The sequence below is a fragment of the Palaemon carinicauda genome, chromosome 22 (assembly GCF_036898095.1).
Source record: "Palaemon carinicauda isolate YSFRI2023 chromosome 22, ASM3689809v2, whole genome shotgun sequence".
Taxonomy (NCBI): Eukaryota; Metazoa; Arthropoda; class Malacostraca; order Decapoda; family Palaemonidae; genus Palaemon; species Palaemon carinicauda.
In genome coordinates this window covers 47,614,667-47,639,666 of record NC_090746.1, presented here as the reverse complement: position 1 = coordinate 47,639,666, position 25,000 = coordinate 47,614,667, and the positions used below count along the sequence as shown (strand labels likewise).

The following is a 25,000-nucleotide window of genomic DNA, read 5'->3' as shown; positions in this document are numbered from 1 at the left end:
AAAGATCCTTTTTAAGACATAAGATCCACAGGAAAAGACCCTTTTTAAGACATAAGATCCAAAGGAAAAGACCCTTTTAAGACATAAGATCAAAAAGGAAAGGCCCTTTTTAAGACATATGATCCAAAAGAAAAGACCCTTTATAAGACATAAGATCCAAAGAAAAAGACTCTTTTAAGACATAGGATCCAAATGAAAAACCCTTATTAAGACATAAGATCCAAACGAAAAGGCCCTTTTTAAGACATAAAATCCAAACAGAAAGGCCCTTTTTAAGAGTTAAGATTAAAACGAAAACACCCTATCTATGACATAAGATCTAAAGGAAAAGTCTCTTTTAAACATAAGATCCAAAGAAAAAGACCCTTATTAAGACATAAGGTCCAAGGGAAAAGACCCCTTCTTAGACATAAGATCTAAAGGAAAAGGTCCTTTTTAAGACATAAGATTCAAAGGAAAAGACAATTTTAAGACATAAAATCGAAAGGGTAAGATCCCTTTAAGACATTAAGATCCAAAGGAAAATGCCCTTTTATAAAATATAAGATTCACAGGACCAAGCCCTTATGAAATGATCTTTCTTTCCCCTTCAGTAGTGGCAATAGTGGTCCTGACGATGTCGCTGTGGCCGGGACTCACCAGCGCTTGCCCCATTCTTGAGGACATCCGTGACGGATCCTTCAGGTGAGATATAATTTAGCTCCTTTCTTCCTGTAATTCAGCATCTCCTTATCTTATACTTTTTTCTTAAACATGAGCCGTGGGGGTAGGCTAACCCAAAGAAATTCTGCAGGCCGGACTTGCAAAATGGCGGGATTTAACGTAAACACAGGGGAAGCTGGGGACCTTTCGATCTCTTGAAGGAGGGAAATTATTGAAGTCGGGAGAGCAGATGTAAGTCGTGCTTTCGCTGGTAGTGATGAAGCTATCAGATTTTCTTAACATTCATATCACTGCATTTACAATGATTATTATTATTATTATTATTATTATTATTATTATTTTTATTATTATTATTATTATTATTATTATTATTATTGGTGAATTTAAGAAGTGCTACCGTTTTAGATATCATTTTCATAATTATTATCATAACTATTATTACTTATTTTTAGTGTCATTGTTATTATCATTAGCATCATTATCATTATTTTCCTAATTTGTGTTATCCATATTCCTAAATTAACAAAACAAACATTTACAACATCGAAGTCCAACATCTTATGTTTCAAAAGACATCAAAAGAATGATCTGTAGTTCTTTAAATCAAATTTTACTTGCAACATACTTATTTGATTGAAAACTATTGCATATAATCAATTAATATTTACCATTAGATATCGATAAAGAAGTCTCTCTCTCTCTCTCTCTCTCTCTCTCTCTCTCTCTCTCTCTCTCTCTCTCTCTCTCTCTCTCATTTTTTGTATTTTTCCATTCAAAGGTGTGAGAAAGAATGCATGACCCAGACAAAGAGGAAAGTATACGGAACTCTGATCTACGGAGAGGTATAGTTAACAGTTTTTTTTTTATTTACAGAAAAATGACAGAAATATTTGTTTATAAACAAAGTCTTGAACTTGAACATATTTCAATGGAAAAATATGATTTTAATTTGTTTATTCATGAGAAATCTGCTTATGTACACACACACACACACACACACACACACACACATATATATATATATATATATATATATATATATATATATATATATATATATATATATATATATATTGCACAGACTCAGATTCAATCCTTGCCACCCCTTCCCATTTCCTAACTACAGCACGACAGTTGTGGTTTCCGAGTGTATCACTCGAGGTACCCCCTCTCACCAGGGTATGACAGCTCCCTCTCCCACCCACCCGAGGGACGGAGAGACAGCTAGCAGTTATACGTCTGGCAATGATGCTCTGCGTGACCGGAAAGAAATATACATAGCCAGACACTTGCGTATCTTTCAGTAGTTTGCTTAAATCCCCAGTAACATATCTCATAAGTCGGGTATAAACACAAACAATAAACTATTCCTTCCCTCAAAACGAACAGAAATCTGACGCTTGTCTAGCTGGACTTCACGCTGGAGCGCTAGGTCTGAGCGGTGGAATTCTGCTTGCACAGCGAAAGGACGATCCTGGGAGGGTTATTCAGGGCACCTGCAGAAACAGAGTGTGCTCTGAAGGCTTGTAAGCATCCGTTCAGATATTATTCAGTAGCAGAAAAGACACTCAACCATATTATTATTATTATTATTATTATTATTATTATTATTATTATTATTATTATTATTATTATTATTATTATAAATATACTGAAAAGAGGTAATGAATTATTTATATGAAATATTTTAAGAACAGTAACAATATTAACATGAATCTTTTATATATAACTATAAAGTCTTCTAAAAGGATGATAAATAAGACAGAACAAGGGTGTCAGAGCAAGAGAATCCTACCCTATTATCAATAATATAATTTTTACCTTCGCCAAGGAAGTTATGTTTTCACTTCTGATTTTTTTTTTCTTTTCTTTTTTGTCACCAGCCTAACCCAATAATCGACAGATGAGTTTTGATGAAAATTTCAAGATATGTTGGAAAAAGGCTAACTTGGAAGTGATTAGATTTTGGTGGTGATCCGGATCACCAGTTAGTCAATCTTTAATTAGAAAATTGGAAAGAAGTTATTTTGATATATATCTACTTATCGTTTTACTATTAAGAAATGAACCTAGATTCTTCTCTCGCCAAGGAAGGATAATATATTATCCACACTGAAGATGTCTCAAAATTCCCTGTGAGTCATAATCTATCTATCGAGTTATTAGAATCCATGTTGCAAAAATCTATCAATCAATTTACTACGCAGAAAGGATTGATGCAAAGACTAAGATTAACAAGAAAAATGTCATCTCCAATGAGGAGAAATATTTTCTCTTTCGGTAATCTCTCCCTTCACCGGTGATGATTGACAGCTGCCAAAATGTCATTTTATCAAGAAAAAAAAACCTTAACTTGCAAGACAGAACAGGATTACGTTATTTGATAAGACGAGATTAAACCCCGGAGCAAACAACCTTTTAATCCCCGTTTGATTCTTTAGGAAGTTTTCGTTAGTATAGACAGATGAAATAATAAAGAGATAGATAGCTAAAAACATAGGTACGTGTCTTGACTATCAATATAGAAGTATTTTCGTAGATCAAACATTTTCATGGAAAAAACCAACCAGTAACAAAGAATGCTAATCTCCACCGTACCTTACTGCAGGGAGCCAAGTGGATCTGTGTATACGGTGAGCACCGAAACTCTCGTTACTGAAAGTAAGTTTAGACACCTTGCTTTTATTTCTCTTAAATATTTGAAATGTTTAAGAAAGGATTATTAGTTTTTTCAGTTAATAGTTATCATATAAGAGAGAGAGAGAGAGAGAGAGAGAGAGAGAGAGAGAGAGAGAGAGAGAGAGAGAGAGAGATGAAGTATGTTGAATACTTCACTTAACATTTATCTCTCTCTCTCTCTCTCTCTCTCTCTCTCTCTCTCTCTCTCTCTCTCTCTCTCTCTCTCTCTCTCTCTCTCGTTTCTTTCCAATTTCATGTCTTCCAGAGGTGAGAGGCGACGTTCTTTTGGTCCACAACAACTACCAAAATGAGCAACTGAACATCTTGTGTCTTTCAGAAGACCCAAACAATACATTGTCCACCAATAGCATCACGAGATGGAACTACGGGGATATTGATAACCCACAGGGTACTGCAAGAATTTCTCTGAAATCTCTTGTTAAAATTAACTTTTACTTTCGAGTGATTGGAAATCTTTATTCCGAGAGTTGTTTATGCATTCAAAGGGTCTTTGTTGAAGGGATGATTTTAAATATTTTATTGGAACAGGCCACATCATTACAGACGGTACCTAAATATACACAGTATATATACACACACATATGTATATATAGGTATTTATATATATATATATATATATATATATATACACATATATATATATATATATATATATGCACAATATATATATACATATATATGTATGTATATATATGTATATAAATCTATATTTATATATATGAATATATGTGAATATATACATGTGTCCTATATATATACACACATATATATACATATATATGTATATATATATGTGTGTGTGTATATATATATATATATATATATATATATATATATATCATACCATGTAAATACAATATACAGTAGGTAAACGAAAGTACATGCCTCAACATTTTGCACCATTTATTTGTTGAGCGTTAATTCGCCTATCTACTATATATATGTATATATGTGTACATATATACATATATATGTTATGCATATGCATATATACATTAATGAACGTATGTATTATAATATATACACTGTATATATGTGTGCATATATATAAATATATCATTATATACATATGTGTGTAAAGTCGTTCTATTACCTACCTACCATGCTATGAGTTGGACGAGCAAAATTCAAACGAGTTTGGAAGTTGACATCTCCAAAAGATAAACTACCAAGGTTAATTTTTTTATAAAGTGACCTGAGTTCATCCCGAAAGAAATCCGGGAAATGAGACTCACTTATAAGTATGACCTTTTATGTCTATGGAAGCCATATCACCAACATCATAAGAAATTTGGTTTTGTTGTTGACATTTCACTGAAAAAAAATAAGTAGCAAGCGATTTTACCAGAGCCAAAGTGCTTTGTATTGAGAAGATTTATTCTTATCTTATTTTCTAACAATAATTAATCCACAACTTTCTCAGAGCCAAGTCCCTCGAAAGTCATCACTAAATCTCATAGTTCTGAAAACCGACACGCCTTCCGCTGCCTGGGAAGAACCCCGGCTTCTGATGTATTTGGCCCCGTTATATTCCACAACGGTAAGTTTGCATACCGACAGTCATCAAATGAGCAATTATGATGCATATTTCATAATAATCATGTCTGGCAAAACACCACCAGTTATGATTTTGTAGCTTTCCATCTTCTTTGTTTTTAGCTGAATACAAGACGACCCAGTATACATTTAGAGCAAGTAAAGGTGATGCTCTCCAAGTGCGATTTTCCCAGCCAGATGCATTGCCTAATGATGTAGTGGTCAGACGCTTTCCTAACGGGCATTCTTCCGAAGTGAGCTTGAACTATGCCAATGTGCAGCCAGAAGTCAATGCTCTTTATAATGCAGGCGATGGTATATCAGGGGCCTATTTTAACATTATCATAAGAGGTAAGGATCAATGATTCCAGAAAATATCCTACATTTGTTTTTATTATTATTATTATTATTATTATTATTATTATTATTATTATTATTATTATTATTATTATTATTATTATTATTATTGTTGTTGTTGTTGTTACTATTATCATTATTTTTACTATTATTATTACTAGCTAATCTAAAAGCCTTCTTGGAAAAGTATGATGCTATAACCCCAAGGGCTCCAACAGAGAAAAATACCCCAGTAAGGAAAGGAAATAAGGAAATAATTAAGCTACAAGAGAAGTAGTGAACAATTTAAATAATCCCTTTTAAGAAAAGCAACAACATTAGAATAGATCTTTCATAAGTAAACGATAAAGAGACTTATGTCAGCCTGTCCAAAAGTAGAAAAAAAAAAAAATAAAACATTATGTGCAAGTTTGAACTTTGATCTGGCCAGCTACCAAATTAAACGTGTTTGGTAACATGATGGTTTATCTATTTCTGAAATCACAAGAACGAGGAATAGGAATTATTAATGATGTCCTCTGCCACAGTAATATGCTCAATACTATCCATAAGCATGGGTTCTCCCTTCTTTTTGTTTGATTAGTCTTATACTAGCACGGGCTCTTGTTCGCAAAATATCAGCCTGAAATATTTTAGATTTGGAATACTTTGGATAACAAATCGAATGAGCATCTTAGCTTTTGTACATTGAAATTTAATTTTCAAAAAATCAGTATCTATAAAGTAAAAACCATTCTTATTTTATTTTTTTTTCTTCCCCTTTTCTCAGTTATTAAGATCAGGTGAAGGCCACTTTCTCTTCGATTAGAGAGTAAAAATAAATTTCATATATCCAATTTACATTAATGCTACCCAATAGACACAAAACAATTTTCCCCAGTAAATTAATCTAGCTACAATTGATAGAAGTTATTTGCTTGAATTTCCTATATATTTTGTAAATATTTTCTTAGTGTTTCCCATCTTCTTTCGCAGCTTCTAACTAGCTGGTTGTTCAAACTCGCTTTCTATAACCCTTAATTAATGATACGGGATTCTACTTGCTTAATATTTATCGTATTGCGTTTCTGAAATTTTCCCTTCAACCATTAGGAATCGTCTGATATTTAAGGGATCTTACTGACGGCAGAGCAAATATTCGTCGACCGAAACTATTACCACATAACCATGAAAAGAAGGAATCCCCGTCAACATTTGCTTTGCGGACAAGTAAACTGGTTGTATGGAGAGTTGGATATAGTATAAATTTTTGTTGCCATATCAGGTTTCATAATTTCTCTTATTTAAAGCCCACTTCGTACCATTTTGATATGGTAACAGTTTTATTCGACCAAGATTTGCTCTGTCGTTTGGAAGGTCCCTAAGAGGTACACTCTTTTCTTGAAACAACCATGTCACACACCCAGTACTTTCAACTTCAAAAACTCTTTTGTAAAAGATACCAAAAACAATAAAGTATGATCACTATTCTTGTAGATTGTGAGGAAGGAAAGTACGGGGGTGAGTGCCAACACGCTTGCCCGAAATGCAAGAATGGTGGTGAGTGCCACAGTTACACAGGAGAGTGCATCTGCCCACCTGGAGTCACTGGGAACTTGTGCCAAATAGGTAACGTGAAGACCTTGCTCTCTGTAGAACTTCTTATTTAAATTTCCTTTCTTTTAAAGAACTCCTCATGCCCTATATCTTTAAATAAAAACTTTAAATGTAATGATACAGTTCCTGAGGATTTTCTTTCGTTTGTTTAGAGTTGCCCTTTTATTTGATTGTTTAATTCTTGAAGACCAAGTATTTACCTTTCGCAAATTTTGATAAGCACAACTAACACAGCCAAAACCACACTTGGAAACCCTAATTTGGTCCTTAACCAGTGAAATAAGTTTGATCTATTTTTCTTTGTTCACATCACCATTGACATATAAATTTCTAATTCCTTAATATGAATAATTATTCTCTTTAAATCCCATGAAATGTAGTGGAAATTTAACCTAATTGTTGTTGAGGAAATGTATCCCTAACTACATCATTGACAATTATATCTTTCCCTTTTCTTGTTCTTTTATCTTTGGTCTTAGCTTGCCCTAAAGGCTATATTGGCAACGATTGTAAACTGCAGTGCAGCCAGAAAGAGTTCATCTTTCCTCTACCTGTGGAGGATTCCTGTGAAGGACTCACATTCTGTCTTCCAGATCCTCTAGGATGTACTTGCACCGCAGGATACAAAGGCGTGTTGTGTGACCAGTGTGAGTTGGACACAGTGATTATATTTTCATTCTTGCTAAGAAAAATTAACTCAGTTGTCAAATATTGAATTAACCTTTTCAAATTTTAAGAAAGTTTTTTCTATGTAGAAATATATCATCACAAATTCAATTATCAATTTCTATTACAACTAATTTTTAATTTTGTCAGATGTTGATTAGGCTATCAAGTACTTTGGTGATCTACCATTTTATTCCCCTTTTGTTTACCTTTTTCAATCTTATATCTTCACAACCATATCTTAGCATGTGACCTTGGTGAGTAGGGCGCTGGGTGTATGGGTAGCTGCTTTGAGAAGTGCCAAACCAATGACTGTGACCCAGTCACGGGGAAATGTAAGTACCAAACTCATCGGTGATTGAAATTCCATCAAAGATTATTAAAAGGATCATAGTATTACTCGGATTTTGCGTCCGAGTTAGCTTTCTTCTTAGCTACATGTCCATAAAATATCTATTTTCATTTCTATTTAAAAGTATCAATCATCCTATGATTATTAATCATATGTAAGCAAGTTGTTTTTTTACATATTGAGGATGTGATTCAATCAACGGTTTTTTAATGGATATATGACATCAAAAATAAGTTGTCCCATTTTGGAATGATTTTGCCAACCATTAACGTTCCACAGAAAAATTAAGAGTGAATGAAACTTCACGAAATGAACCAAGTGAATAAATTAATTTGTTTGAGATTTTGACTAGGATGACAACGATGTCAAAAAATGATTACGAAGTGGCATCTACTTTTCAAAAGCATTATTATGTAATATATGTATATTGAATTATCTGATAATATTAATCTTTTCATGCTATAAACTGACTTTTCGATTCAAATGAAGTCATATCGTCTTTTATTTACTTGAATATCTTCCACAGGTCCACCATCACCCCCAAAGAACATGGAGATCGAAGTGATATATCCCAGAAGTCTAACTTTATCTTGGGAAAGCTCTGCCAAGGATGAAGAAGAGCAGCAAGATAAGTTGCTTTATCATGTTGGCTATAAGGTCAGCATTTTTCAACTGTTGAAGATAATTTTCAAGTTTTTATAAACATTACATAATAATTATCAATCGATCCTAGAAATTTAAAAAATATCAGGAAATGAAAAAGTTGAAATAAATTCTATTTTCGCCGTTTGACACAAATTAAAGCTAAAAATCTAAAAATCTTCATCCTGGTAAAGCGGTTAAACAGAACGCATTCAAAATAGCAAATTACCTGTGAAAATAAAAAGCTAATGTGTGGGGATGATTCCGTGTCACAGCTGCTGACCCATATGAGTTGCAATTACCAGGAACGAGATGAAGAATGGAACAAGATTGTTGTAGAAAAACAGCCGATAGTCATCAGTGGTCTTGAGGCCCACGCATCATACAACGTCTGCCTCTCTATCCAGAGAGAATTTGATGCAAAGACAACTGTTGAGGAATGCGACACAGCTGGAACAGGCATAGAAGGTAAAGAAATGAGGCAATCAGTGCATTACTTATTCAAATTATTAGAATGATTAATATTATCATTAAAATAATTGAAAATGTTGATATCTAAATTATCTAAATTACTAAAATTATTACTATTACCTAAAACATTCCTGTGAACACGGTTGCCTCTCTTTTCCTAATTGACTCCTTCAAACTGCCTGGAATGTATGTCCCAAACAACATCCAACATCTTTATCAGTTTTTGTCAGAAATTTTCTCAGTGCATAAGATTCTATTGTTCTTCATAAAAAAACACTTGCATCTTTTTTTCTTAATGTATTAGCAATATGCATTGTCTTACCTAGGTATGCATTGACTTGTAACCGCTGTTTTAGGCTATTGATATTTTTTTTTTCCTTGACCTATAAACGATACAATTTAAATTTAATTCAGTTGAGACATGATATATCAGTCCTCGGTCTTGTTTCAGTGTCTTTAAACTCAACTACAAAAACGAGCTTTCAATGAAGTCTATTAGATTTGACGCATTAATAAATATTTCTGGAAATCTTTCAGTACCAACTTTGAATGTTACGGAGCTGATGTGTGTCCCGAAAGGCTTTGATAGTGTTCTGTGTTCTGCTGAGGTTGATGGAACCTGTGTTCATTACAATGGTCCTAGCGCACAACTTTCCTTTTCCCTCTCATATGATGATTGTAATGGCACTAACCTTACGATCGAAGAATCTGAATTACTGCCTACTGAAATCGATCAGATCTACAGCGGAAGAGTCAACCACACCTTCTCTGGATTGATACCTGGCCATAAGTTTTTGCCTGGAGTACAAGTCAAACAAGTCCCTGTACCTGAGCAACGAACTACAGCCCCTGTATATACAGATGAAACAGGTTGGTTTTATCAATGCAATAAATGACACATTCAAATAAAGATGGTATTAAGAGTAACTTTAGTATACAGATAAATAGCCTTCTCAACTAACAACTTAAAACATTTGGAAAATATTTTGCTCTTGAGAGATGACTAGGAATGATAATTTTTCAATATTCTTATTGTTCGCCAGCACCACCACCTGTCAAGGATCTGAAGGTATTTCATTGGAATGAAACTAACGCGAAAGTGGTGTGGAATGCACCATGCCCATCTAATGGCAAAATCTTAGGCTACAAAATAACCGTCGAAGACGAAGTTTACGAAATCTCTTCTGAAGATGTTGGTAATTGCTTAGGTGTTAATGGCTATTCGTATTGTTCCATAATCAGTCATTTGGAAAAGGGACCCACTTATAGGGCACAGGTAAGAAAGAAGCATATGATTTTTAAAGCATTCTTCTCTTTATACACTTTTTCCCTCTCTATTAATTCAGATTATGATTTGCACATTTCATCATTTTCTTTTAGTAAAACCTCTAATGTAATCATGATTTAAGTATTCTGGTATGCTTTTTCATGTGTGTTTGTTTTGTACAAAAGTCAAAGGCTTCCCCAGGGTTAGGATGAATGAACGACTAGAATTTGCAGAGCATAGGACCACTATATAGTTGGGAAAATAAGACGTTTTCCACTTACCATTAAGTTATCGTAATAGGTTAACTATTTTTCAGATATCACTTACTATTTCACTTTTGTAATATGATAGTTATTTTTCGGGATATGAACGATAGAGCAAGGGTGAGTTGTTTTCATATACATTGTACAAGCGAGTTGCTTCCAAGCTCAGTGGAAGCTTTGCTACTGAAGGAGGTAGTTGATTATCGGTAAGGGTTGCCGAGTGTGGTGAATAAGGAGATGAGGCACAAACAGATAGGTAGAACTGTTGTGGGAAAAGGAGGAATTCTTTTTTTTCTATAAAGAGTAATAGGAGCCTTTTCCTCCTAAGTTTAATGTGTGGACTATCATTTCGTAAGTGTAATTTTAGGAGAGGCAAAACTCACTCACTTAGTTGATTCCATGACTGGAGTCCCTACGAAATAGCTTTTGTCATCTCTATCTACTGATTCAGACTCAGTGCATACATGCGCCGTTCACTTTGCACATATCAAGTACATACATAACTCATTCCCTTCGTGAGTACCCAGTGCATACATGCGCCATTCTCTGTGTGCATACCCAGTGCATACATGCGCCATTCTCTTTGCACTTATCCAGTACATACATATCTCATTCCCTTTGTAGCGCATACATGCATCATTCCCTTTGCAGCGCATACATGCATCATTCCCTTTGCACATACCCAGTGCATAAATATCCCATTCCAATTGACCATACCCAGCCCATACATGCACCCTTCTCTACATGTATACCCAGTGCATACGTATCCTGTTCCCTTGCGCATACCCAGTGCATACGTACCCCCATTCCCTTTGTGCTTACATATCAGTTCTTAAGCTAAAGAAGAATTTATTTAGTGATTCGTTCTCTCGTGTTCTAGGGGTTAAAAGTTAGTGAAATGTATCTTGCCGGCAATTACTTATAGTAAGCAAAACTTTAATATTATCACTCGGTAAGAATACTGAATCTTCTTTATAATAGCAACGGTAACGGCAGTGCCTGTCGTATTAGTAATAGCAGTAGTAGCAATGGTAGTAGTAGTAGTATTAGTAGTAGTAGTAGCGAAAGTGGTAGACTAGAAATGTATTTCTGTCCTAAAATTGAAAGTTCTATAAAGTTACCTTACCGCTTTTAATCAAACGCATCTTTTCAGATCACAGCGGAAACTTCGAATTTCCAGAGTCAAAAACACGAATTCAACTTTTCGACATATGCAAGTATGTTAAATCTGAAACCTTGCGTCCTTTCTTTTTCCTATTCCAACCGTTCAATCCTCGTGTTTTGAGCTGTAGCTAATGAATTATTGTTGTCTTAGGGATGTATGAATAATATTTGTGCTTAATTTTACTCGTAAGCAAACTATTGATATTCTAGTCTCTTGAAAATCTTGCCATAAAATTACTCTAACGTCAGCCTTTTCACCTCGTTCTGCAAACATTTTTTTTTTTTACAGATTTTCTTGTTTTATGCTTTCATTCTTAATCTATCTCAGAAATCAATCTTTTATCAGCTTCAGCTGCCTGATAGTTTTCCTAGAGTTCTCATGATTATCCCTTTCAAAGGCTCAACTATTTTCGAGATATAAAAAGTAAAGAAACAAAAAAAAAGTTTTTCTTTTTTTTGCGAATTATGTAATGCCTTCATTCAAGAATTGTAAAGCCCATTCTCGGACACAATTCTTCAAGAAAGGAAACCTCAAAACTCATTTGATATCTACGTATTTATACAAGCCACAGTGTTCAAACTCATGTTAGAATGAAGTTAATCTAAACTATTTAGTTCTATTTGAATGCTTGTGTGTATGTGTGTTCCCTCCTACACCTTTTTATGTATATGAAAACAACAACTTACATACATACCTGCATTCTTGAATACTATACATATGCTAGTTATGAATTGATGGTGTAATCGCATGTATGCTTGAAGGTTGAAGACTTTATAGTAAATCATCTCTCTCTCTCTCTCTCTCTCTCTCTCTCTCTCTCTCTCTCTCTCTCTCTCTCTCTCTCTCTCATTTGATCCTCCCGTCAAGTTGCAAAATAGATTGTCAGATTTTGAAGACTCTCTCTCTCTCTCTCTCTCTCTCTCTCTCTCTCTCTCTCTCTCTCGTCATGTTTTGATCATTCATAACGAAGATCAGAATCCGCTCAAGATAATGTTCTCTTTCGCCATGAAGAGCCCAGTGAACCACTTCTACGGGAGGGGGAACGCTACAAGAACGCCCTTCATGTTTCTATCGACCCTCCATCCTCTCCTGGAGGAAGGTTGAGGAACTGTACGTTTGCAGGACCGAAGGAGTCCTGCGTGCTACCTTTCCAGGGAGACAGTGAAACTATGAAATGTGAGGTTAGTATCTCAAACAAAAATTGTAGTGTTGCCAAAATACCCAGATTTTATTACTCAATTATGTCCACTTTATGGTGTGGTAAGATGGCAGATTTACTGTAAATGTTTTCGGTATCAAGCAATATGTTATTTCTGAGTGGCTTTGGCTTTGAAATTGGGGCCGTGCTGTTTCTCTAGTTTGCAATTGTAAAGCATCTCTGCTGACAACGAATTAACACTTTTATTCAATTTTGCCGTGGAGGCATGAAGTTGATTGATAGCAATGGTCAAGATTTTTGGTATTATAGGAAGATATACCTTTTTACAATAGCTATAAAGCAATCAGTATTAATGGAAAAGATGTACATACGCACACTTATACTCATATATATATATATATATATATATATATATATATATATATATGTGTGTGTGTGTGTGTGTGTGTGTGTGTGTGTGTATAATATGAATAGGCTATATCACTATGTGTATGTTTTATATTAAAGATATACATATAGGTGTATATACACATTTATACATGTATGTATGTATATATATATATATATATATATATATATATATATATATATATTCTTGAAAGTGTAGATTAATAAAACCAAATTCGAACTTAAGAAATGGCAGATAAGATTATTACGGTCTATGTAATAAGGAACAGCATAATGTTCATCAAAACAAGGGTAATTCAAGTAAATGTTTATACAAGCTCATTTACAGGAAAGGCCATCTTTATCACTCACGTAAGAGTCTTTCTATTTGTCTGTGTTTTCTATTTGTCAGTTCTGTGTTATAGTGAAAGAGAGAGAAGAAACAATACTTTTTTAGATGTTACTATAACATGAAGATATCCAATGATATTCGAACAGACACCTTCATTATGGTATCAAATTTAACTTAGATTCGGAGAAAATTCTAACCGTTCTTTTTTAAAGCCATACGTCAACCAGTAACTTGTAATAAATGATATGGTATCAGAAATATGTCAATATTTATAAGATTGAAAGATTAGTAAAGTTAAAGAAGGGAGAAACTGTTAAAAAAAGGGTTGTCAGTTATTCTCGATATGTGGGTCGGAGTTCATGCCGTGCTCATTTAAAGGTTTAAAGGCCGTTCATGAATGACAGAACTAAGGGACAGTGACATTGCACTAGCTAGCAGGACAATGCCCTAGAGACTTACCATATATAGCCTACATATGATAAGCGCCCAAGCCCCTCTCCATCAAGCTAGGACCAGAGAAGGCTAGGCAATAGCGGCCGATGACTCAGTAGGTAGACTTATAAGCATCCTAAAACCTCTATTCTCACCTCACAAGGATTGCGAGATTGCAGACACTGCATAAAACTATCGAGTTCGAGCGGGATTCGAACCCAGTCTGGCAGAACGCCAGGCAGGGATGTTTCCAATATGCCATCACAACCACGATAGTTTTCATTACTATACAGAACTTTGGGATTCTTGTAAACTAAGCAGAGGCTGGGCATCCAATGGGTCTACTTGCTGAAATAAATGAGTTTATAAAGATTTATTTTAGGTATGGATCTAAATCCATGATCTTCCTGAATTTACCCATCTGTTTGAAACTGCAAAGGTTAAAGATGCATTACCCATAGACAGGTTTGCATATCCATTTACAGAATGTGTTTTTTTTTTTCCATAGATTGAGAATCTGTCATCGGGGACCAAGTATACAATAGAGGCCTACTGCTGTAACGTTATGTTCTGTGGGGAGAGATTGGAGATCGAGATGTCTACAAGACCTTTGCCAGTATTCCGGGGTTCTGTTCGAAGAAATAACAACATGGTTACCAATTCTACTATTCCACTGACCCTACCGAAACTTACTAACGCAGGAGAATCCGAAACGTAAGGTCATTCTCTGAGTTATTGTGTGTAAATTTCGTTGTTAATTTCAGTTGAAAAAAATAAATAAATAAAAAAAAACATGAATTAACGTACCTGAATAAATATGTTTTTTGTTCGTTTAAAAGAAATGATGATATTTTCTCTTACATCTTCGTTCAAATAGGGCTGAGTGTCTGTCCTTATTACTTAAAGAATACATTTCTACTTTTGATCATAGCTATTTCATTACTTCTTGGAGAAGCGTTCTTATTAAATACAAATCAATCATATTTGTATTTCTACTAATCACAGCAACCTCGTGGTATTTGTTGAACGTATCAAGAAAGATATCCAGATCCAAAGACACGACATAAGAAATAAAAGCCTCGAGCTTCTGAGCGATTTCAGAAGCAGACAAGAAAATTCTCAAGAAAAACATTTGTGTGGAAAACCAATCTGGATTGCTGCTGTTCTTCCTGCAGTGAGTAAAATAATCTTCAATGTTTTATTGCTTCATTTTTCTTATTCATTTCCTTGTTTCCTTTTCCCACTAGGCTATTTTCCCTTCTTGAGCCATTGGGCCTATAGCATCCTTCTTTTTCAAGTAGGGTTGTAGCTTAGCTATAGTGATAATAATGATAATAAGAGAATTGGTCAAAGCAACTGCTACAGCCGACAATAGTTACCATGTTTAAATGGAGAAGATGTATCGGAGTTTCACTAAAGCATCTCTGAAACCTGATTTTACACGAAGAAACATTCTTTTTTAAATGTATGTTGAGCCAGGATCTGCTCAAGTCATTGGTATTCTAAGTCCTGTATTTAAGTCTACATCAATACAAATTTCGGAAAACCTTTTAAAATGTTAATTTGCCCATATAGACAGAGAACAAACTTCAACCAAATGCACCTCACTAGAACTATGTGTTTATAATTAAAATTCTATTATTTCTAGAATATACCACCAACTGCATAATGAATTAATGTCTATTAATTCTGTAAATCTCAAAGACTCCTCATGAAATGAAAAAGTTACATAAATTATTTTAAAACATTGGAAAATAGTGGTAAATTTAATTTCAAATAACTACAGTGATAAAACTCAGTTCGCATGAAAAGTTTAACTAAACCATATTAAAGTTGCTATTCTCTTTCCTTTCAGACTTACGGTCAAATTGAAGTGGGTGATGGCAATACTTACGGAGGATTTCAAAATTGTCCTTTAGAGCACGGAGAGTCGTACTCAATTGGAGTCCTTGGCATCACAGATATGCAAGGTAGTACTTGAAAAGAAAGTGCATAGTACTTTTCCATGAACTGCATTTCTTTCTTCAGGTTCTTCAAAATATCGAAAACTTTCTACTTAAAAGTACATGTCTCTTCATCTTACCCATGTGTTTTTGTTTTGTTTGCCAAAGTGATAATCGTTATTACCATATGACGAAAATTGCTATTGTTTGCACACTGTCTTGGCAATACCCGGATCATAGCAGAGGCATTCTACCTCTACGCCTGCCCTTCTACCGCAATGAAACGTTTCTCATTCCTCTCTTATTCATTTGTTCTTCAATTAAACGAAATCTGGAATCCATTACTTGAACTTCCTTTCAAAATCCTCAGCATCATATTTACCAGATCTGCCTCACAAGATACAACACATGACATTCACTCCATCGCCATCTATTTTCCTGATTACTACGTTCAGTTCTTATATTATTTTCTTTTGCCCTTTGAGTATGCGTCTACTCAGGTCTACATGCAGTCATTATTTCATCTTCATCTTTGTAAATAATGGAATGGCTCTTATTCCTTAAAATACGAAGGTGATAACGGAATACCACTATACCATTATTTCTTTGATGATAACGACTGGACAGAGATGATGATTTAAAGATGGAAAAGTAATTTAGTTGAAACTCACTCCAAACTGCGTTTAAAAGTCAAACCTCCATAGTATCCTCATAAGCAGCTGGGGTAAGGAGTAGGACATTGTGCAGTGCCATGTAAACATATGATCAGCATCCATTATTATTATTATTATTATTATTATCATTATTGCTAAGCTACAAACCTAGTTGGAAAACCAGGATGTTATAAGCCAAAGGGTTCCAACAAGGAAAATAGCCCAGTGAGGAAAGGAACTGAGGAAACAAATGGGGAACTCTTACTCAAGACGGTGGAAGACCATGGTACAGAGGCTATGGCACTACTCAAGACTAGAGAGCAATTGTTTGATTTTGGAGTGTCCTCCTAGAAGAGCTGTTTTCCTTAGCTGGTTTACCAAGAAGAAAGTAGCCACTGAACAATTACAGTGCAATAGTTAACCTCTTGAATGAAGAAACATTATTGATTTATCTAAGTATTACTAGGTGTATGAGGAAATAGGAGAATGTGTAAAGTATAGGTCAAACTATTCGGTTATGTATAAGCAGTGTAAAAATGAGCAATAACCAGAGAGGGGTCCAATGTAGCACTATCAGGCCAAAGGACCCAATAATTTCCTAGTGGTACCAGCTCAACGGCTGGCTGTTGTTTTGCACTATTACCCAGAGCTCTTATCCAAACTATCGATGACCAGGGATGACTAGCCAATGGCTGCTGATGACACAGCAGCATAGATTATGGGCCCCGATCAACTCCCCATCCATCGATTACTAACAGATGTGTAACCAGGAACATTTCCACAAGGTTACCATAAGAGAGGATGTCACCTGTAAATCCTTGTCTGTTACTTTTTAATCCCTTTTGAAACAATAAGAGTTGTATTTTCTTGTTTTCTTCTAATGTAAAGAGAATTTCGGTAGTGGTGGGTATTTTACGAAATTTTAGAGAAAATTCTTTGTAATTGAGGTATAACATAACAGTTAAATTCTTTCTTAAAGGTACCTGAAGAAGATAGCTAATAACTAAATAGGCTAAACGTTATTATTATTATTATTATTATTATTATTATTATTATTATTATTATTATTATTATTATTATTACCTCTACTAGTATTAACGATGCGTATCTTTCCCTCACTCAGGGGAACCTCAGCACTGGCAAACGGTCTGGCAGCAACTCAAGGACCCAATGACCGTGTTGACTCAAGAACAGAACATACACTTTGTGCTGTTTGTGATCCTTTGTGTGGAAGGAGCGCTGATCGTGATATTCATTTTGATGTTGATCGTCTTGAAGTCAGTGATAATTCTTGTTGTCAAGTCGCTATCTACAGAAGTCAGTATGTTGATTAGTTTTCCATTGAATATTGTCTGTTAATTAAATGTTAATTTGGAAAATGATACAATCCTTTTGTAACACAACTTTGAAGGAAAAAAAATATTATATTATCCTCCACGCAATAGTCATATTCCATCTGAAATTGAGTTCTCCCTTCATGAAAGAAATTACAGGTTAAGAAAATTTACAATAAACATTGCCATGAGAAATTTTCACTCGTGCAAATTATTAAGCAGATTAGATTTTCAACGCTTTTTTTTTAGAACAACCAACACCAAATTAACTTTTTTTAGTCTTTTCTCCTAAATATATGTCGATCTCATTTCTAAAATATCTAGTAAAATGTCAGTTTCACATCTATTCCTAGTTGTGTAGACTATTCCCTACTCAAAAAATAGTAAATGCTTGTATAGTTTAAATTTACTGGTCACGTTCGTAACTATGGTATTCATATGTATGATATTTTATTTGGACCATTTGGTTGAAATTGTAAACACCATCTCTTTACCGTGCCAATAAGAAAGATTTTACATATTTAGATGTTAATATTGAAATTACTTGAAAATTGAAAGATATATTGTTTTGTCTCTTTTCTTTTGAAGTACCTCACCTCTCAGCTCCCATTTCTTTCACACACCTTCAACTCCTCCTCACTGACTTTTGTCTATCTCAGTAAGTTCAGCTAAGTTATCAGCCTTCAAATAAAAGCTCCAATTAGTAAAATAAATATTTACCTTAAAATAACATGAAATTTCAAACCTTCTAGCAACATTTCATAAAGCAGAATATCGTATGTCAGTGACCTAATTTTTGGTGGCGACCCTACCTGGCGACCACCGGACTGGAGTTAGTCCCGCTCAAACTCGATAGCATCTCGTAGTTACTGTAACCTCACCATCCTTGTGAGCTAAAGAATGGGGTGTTTGAGGGAGCCTATAGGTCTACCTGCTGAGTCATCAGCACTCATTGCTTGCTTTTCCTGGTCGTAGCTTGGGTGGATCGTATGTATATATGGTCTGTATTCAGGCCATTGTCCTACTAGCCAGGGCACTACCCCTTGCCTCTACCATATATGAGTGGCCTAGGAAAAAAAATCCAGTTTATGCATAGTAACAGAGGTCACTTGGAAGTTCCAAAATTTACGGATACTCGAAAATTAAAAAGTTTTGCTTTTTCTATCTTTCTGAAAGTATATCATTCTGTCTTACTTTTTAGGGTTCATTTTTTGGAACTCTTTACGAGTGAATTACATTATTCGGGACATTGCCTAAAAGGGAATTATAAGGTAACCAAATTACATTTAATTTAGCTTAAATTAATTTAATCATGTTGTACATTTTTTCCGCATAGGAGGTGCCATGCAAAGAAGGAGGAAGAGGCACTCGTCATATATAAGAAAGGTAATTTCTATGAAAAAAAAAAAATCAGCATTAATAATTTATGTAAATTATCATATTCTTTTATTGCATAATATAAATTTCAAAGTTCTTAATTGTTTGTAAATATTTCACGTATTATCATTACTTTATACTCTTCCTCTTGAAACGTTTTTCTTAAAATACCTTATTCATTCAACGTAAAGTGTATCTTTTATTTATTACATTAATTATCTTGATTATCATTTATAGCTCGAATTACTATTTTTGTCTTATACCTAATCTTTCTTCTTTAACTACCTTTCCAAACCTGATTTGAAATATTCAATCTTCTGCCACATAATAAGACGCACTAAGGCATATGTACTTTCAGTCACACACATTATATATATATATATATATATATATATATATATATATATATACAGTATATATATATATATATATATATATATATATGTGTGTGTGTGTGTGCGCGTATGCATGAATGATGTTTACATATATATATACATATACATATATATATATATATATATATATATATATATATATATATATATATATATATATATATACAGTATATATATATATATATATATATATATATATATATATATATATATATATATATATATATATATATATATATATATATATATATATATATATATATATATATATATATATATATATATATATATATATATATATATATATATATATATATATATATATATATATATATATATATATATATATATATATATATATATATATATATATATATCGATATATATATATATATATATATATATATATATATATATATATATATATATATATATGTATATATCTATATATATATCAGTATATATCTATATATATCTCCATGGTGACTTGCATTTATCTTTGTAGAATCTTGCGAGATGGCAGAGGACGGAAGAGAAGATTAACCAATCCGAACTCATGGCTGAAAACAATGCTGAGTGTTGTTAAATTCTTACCAATCAAAGGAGGCTGGGCTCTCGTATATCGCTAGCTTTTTACTAACGTAAAAAGAGATTAAATTCTATATATATATATATATATATATATATATATATATATATATATATATATATGTAAATATATATACATATATACATATATATGCATTATATGTGTGTTTATATATAAATACATATATGCATTAAGTGTGTAAAGTTTCATTTTCCTATAAAATTGTTACTTTTATTTTTGTATTTTTGTAATTTATCTGAAAGGAAATTTAAAAAAAAAAATAAATACTCATCTGATTTTGAAAAGTCGTTTGTAAATATAACAGAGAGAAAAAAAAACTCACATTGTTTTCTTACGGTAATATCGATATTGGTCCGATTAAAAAGAAGCTTCAGAACATGTATCTGGTCCTAGAATCTCTGGATGATTCAGGAGGGACTTGGTCTTTTCAGAGCTTCTATTATTACCATTTGTATTATTACTAAATAAACTAGAAATTATATAGAAAATCAAAATGTTACAAAGCCAAGAACTCCAAAAACAAAAACAGCCTAGTGCAGAAAGGAAAAAAAATAATAAATGCATTTTATATGAAGAAAGTAATTAAAATAGGAATTATATTAAGATCAGTAATGATGTGAGATAAGTTATATATAAATTTTGAAAGGAGACGTGTGCCTGTTTAGCATAAAAGCATTTGCAGATAGTTTGAGGTTCGGAAGTTCCACTGATCATAATACCAAATTTACAAAATCATTTTATAATCTGGTCACAGCTGGAAAACTGTACTGTACTGAATCCTTATGATGAAGATGGCAAAACTTAAGGCTTGTCCACATGAGCAGGATAGATCAACATACTCCGGGTTGACGGGCAAATTCTGGCGGGCTTACCCGTGAATGTTGGGTTGATGGAGAGATGGGTGTGCCCGATGATCCCAGTAGTGTGTTCAGTGCGTTACAATAAACATGGTGCCTACCACAAAGAACGAGATATTGTGTAGCATGATAATTACTTTGTGTATGATGAAAAAGAAGAGAATTTGATACAGAGAATGTCGCAGTAAAAGAATTATGTATGGCAGCCACACAACAACACTAAAGAGAGTTATTAGCTCCTTTGACTGGCCAGACAGTATTACATTGGATCCATCTCTCTGGGTACGGCTCATATTTCTTTGCCTACACATACACTGAATAGTCTAGAATATTCTTTCCACATTCCCCTCTGTCCTCATACACTTGACAACACTGAGATTCCCAAACAGTTCTTTTTCGCCCAAAGGGTTAACTACTGCAATGTAATTGTTCAGTGGCTACTCTCCTCTTGGTAAGATCAGAAGTCTCTCTTCAGGTATTATGGTAAGCAGCTCTTCTAGGAGGACACTCCAAAATCAATCCATTGTTCTCTGGTCTTGGATAGGGCCATAGCCTCTGTACCATGGTCTTTTGTTGTCTTGGATTAGAGTTTTCTGCTTGAGGGTACACTCGGGCACACATTCCTTTTTTTATCTCACTTCCTCTTGTTTTTTCAAGTTTTTATAATTTATATAAGGAAGGTTTGTATTGATGTTGTTACTATTCTAAAAATATTTTATCGTTAATTACTTCTCTTGTAGTTTATTTCCTTATTTCCTTTCCGCACTGAGATATTTTCCCTGGTGGAGCCCTTGGGCTTATAGCAACCTGCTTTTCTAACTAATGTTGTATATTAGCAAGTATTGATAATAACTATAAGATGACCATGTAAAAGATTTCAGAGATTATTTGAAAATGAGTGTAAGCAGGTTTTATTTTTTATTAGGAAAGCTGGAACCATAAATTATAGTATATATATATATATATATATATATATATATATATATATATATATATATGTGTGTGTGTGTGTGTGTGTGTGTGTGTGTGCATATATATATGAGTGTGTATATATATGTATATATATATATATATATATATATATATATATATATACATATACACACACACACATATATATATATATATATATATATATATATATATATATATATATATGTATATATATAAACACAGTTACAAGTAAAATCTGGAGATAAAATAAAATTAACTAAGAGAAAAGTATCTTAGAATTAAATATAAAAAAATTAAAATTGTCTAAGGAGACCAACCTGTCTGGAACAGACTAAAGAACTGAGTGACTATCTGAAGGACAGCATTCAGGAATAAGATTCTAAATTTGCCGGCAGAGGGGGACAGAGGATAATTGGCTGTTTAGTTTGGGAGCCTTTTCTTTAATCATTAACGACTCTGATACTAGTAGAGAGGAGTTGTTTGGCGCTTGAGCAATGATTTCAAAGTTTTTATATGCAATGTTGGTCTTGCATTTACTTGCATGTTCTCTGATGGTTGAGAATTCTTTGGTTTTGAGCGTACATCCAGTTCTATGACTCACTCCCCGATGAGCATCTATACGAACTTTCAGCAATCTTTTTGTGGAACCCACATAATTTCCGAGATTACATCTCGGACAAGTAAACATATAGACCACTGAAGAACGCATTAGATCGGGGAGAGAATCCTTAATTCTAAACATAGATCCCACTGTCAGGGGATTCTTAAAAATAAATTTAAAATCCAGACTCGGAAAATTGTTTAAAATGACTTTTTTAATTTGTTTCCCATATTTTCCGTTATTGATAAAAGGCAAAGAAGCATAGAAAATCATTTTTGGTACTGTAGGAACTTGAAGTTTAGGTTGGTAATGTTTGGTCAGAAATTTGTTAACTAATCTATAAAATATTTTAGTTGGAAAACAGTTATTCTTGAAATGCTGCTTCAAAAAAACTATTTCATTATGAAAGGATGTCCAGTCAGACGAAAGATGAAATGCCTGCAGATCAGGGTTGTTACGGCATTTAATTTAAAATTATAAAAGCAAAAGCTAAAAAAATTAGTGCCTAAACCAGTGAACGTCTTTTTTCTAAATACGCTAGTTTCTAGACGTGTCTGCCCTCTTGAGATGTTAATGTCAAGGTATGGTAACTTGTTATTTTCTTCCTCCTCAATTGTGAACTTGATGTTTGGATGAACGTTATTGATGAAATCTAAAAACCTAGCAGCATGTTCCTTTTGCTTAAAAGTAGCTAACGTATCATCTATTTTCCAACTAAAATATTTTATAGATTAGTTAACAAATTTCTGACCAAACATTACCAACCTAAACTTCAAGTTCCTATAGTACCAAAAATGATTTTCTATGCTTCTTTGCCTTTTATTAATAACGGAAAATATGGGAAACAAATTAAAAAAAGTCATTTTAAACAATTTTCCGAGTCTGGATCTTAAATTTATTTTTAAGAATCCCCTGACAGTGGGATCTATTTTTAGAATTAAGGATTCTCTCCCCGATCTAATGCGTTCTTCAGTGGTCTATATGTTTACTTGTCCGAGATGTAATCTCGGAAATTATGTGGGTTCCACAAAAAGATTGCTGAAAGTTCGTATAGATGCTCATCGGGGAGTGAGTCATAGAACTGGATGTACGCTCAAAACCAAAGAATTCTCAACCATCAGAGAACATGCAAGTAAATGCAAGACCAACATTGCATATAAAAACTTTGAAATCATTGCTCAAGCGCCAAACAACTCCTCTCTACTAGTATCAGAGTCGTTAATGATTAAAGAAAAGGCTCCCAAACTAAACAGCCAATTATCCTCTGTCCCCCTCTGCCGGCAAATTTAGAATCTTATTCCTGAATGCTGTCCTTCAGATAGTCACTCAGTTCTTTAGTCTGTTCCAGACAGGTTGGTCTCCTTAGACAATTTTAATTTTTTTATATTTAATTTTAAGATACTTTTCTCTTAGTTAATTTTATTTTATCTCCAGATGTTACTTGTAACTGTGTTTATGATTTCAATTTCAATTTTGACTGTCTTTTTTGTATGTTTTATATTATATATATATATATATATATATATATATATATATATATATATATGTATATATATATGTATATATGTGTGTGTGTGTGTTTGTGTGTATATATATATATATATATATATATATATATATATATATATATACATATATACAGACAGTATATATATATATATATATATATATATATATATATATGGGGTTTAAATAAATACAAGCAAGTAGTGTTTCAAGTAATTACAATGCGAATGCTTATGACATTTCAATTCCCCAACACAAGCAATTCACAGTAATTTTTATATAAGTAGCTATAGCTTTTCAACGCAATTTTAGAGAAAACTTAGAACATGGCGTTTATAGTGGTCCTCCAGTCGCCAGAGAGAGAGAGAGAGAGAGAGAGAGAGAGAGAGAGAGAGAGAGAGAGAGAGAGAGAGAGAGAGAGATGGAAACCAACTGAAAACTATTAAACCATATATGAATTTCACTTGCAGAATAACTCTTAGTTAGTAGTCTTGAATACAACAAACTGGCCTTATAATTATATCTAATACAACTAACTATACAAGAAATAAAATTCATACAAGATATCCATCTAAATAACAGAAAGAAACCAACTGAAAGGCATTAAGCTATATATGATTTTCACCTGCAAAATAGCTTTTCGTAGTCTTTCATATAATAAACTAATCCAGTTATCATATACGATACAGCTAATTATACAAGAAATCTATACAAATAATAGAAGGAAACAAACTGAAAGCTATTAAGCCATATATGAATTCA

At 33.3% G+C, this 25,000-nt stretch overlaps 2 protein-coding genes across 2 annotated transcripts in view; both read left to right on the top strand.

Annotated features, from left to right (window-relative positions):
- The window catches only part of LOC137615873 (angiopoietin-1 receptor-like), a 31,345-nt gene extending 23,666 nt beyond the window's left edge, over positions 1 to 7,679 (top strand). Inside the window, exons 3-12 of the mRNA XM_068345562.1 lie at positions 594 to 684; positions 1,442 to 1,505; positions 2,053 to 2,189; positions 3,272 to 3,324; positions 3,608 to 3,751; positions 4,787 to 4,903; positions 5,023 to 5,250; positions 6,733 to 6,864; positions 7,332 to 7,499; positions 7,669 to 7,679. Coding sequence (XP_068201663.1) covers positions 594 to 684; positions 1,442 to 1,505; positions 2,053 to 2,189; positions 3,272 to 3,324; positions 3,608 to 3,751; positions 4,787 to 4,903; positions 5,023 to 5,250; positions 6,733 to 6,864; positions 7,332 to 7,499; positions 7,669 to 7,679 — 1,145 coding nt within the window. The remainder of the gene's footprint in view (positions 1 to 593; positions 685 to 1,441; positions 1,506 to 2,052; positions 2,190 to 3,271; positions 3,325 to 3,607; positions 3,752 to 4,786; positions 4,904 to 5,022; positions 5,251 to 6,732; positions 6,865 to 7,331; positions 7,500 to 7,668) is intronic.
- On the top strand, positions 6,766 to 18,610 carry LOC137615872 (uncharacterized). Its single transcript, XM_068345561.1, has 14 exons — positions 6,766 to 6,864; positions 7,332 to 7,499; positions 7,764 to 7,853; positions 8,397 to 8,527; positions 8,788 to 8,980; positions 9,521 to 9,853; positions 10,027 to 10,259; positions 11,667 to 11,730; positions 12,690 to 12,859; positions 14,517 to 14,722; positions 15,014 to 15,182; positions 15,864 to 15,978; positions 17,728 to 17,921; positions 18,527 to 18,610. The coding sequence occupies exons 3-14, from the start codon at positions 7,796 to 7,798 to the stop codon at positions 18,608 to 18,610; spliced, it is 1,950 nt and encodes a 649-aa protein (XP_068201662.1). The 5' UTR covers positions 6,766 to 6,864; positions 7,332 to 7,499; positions 7,764 to 7,795.
- Positions 18,611 to 25,000: the final 6,390 nt, after the last annotated feature.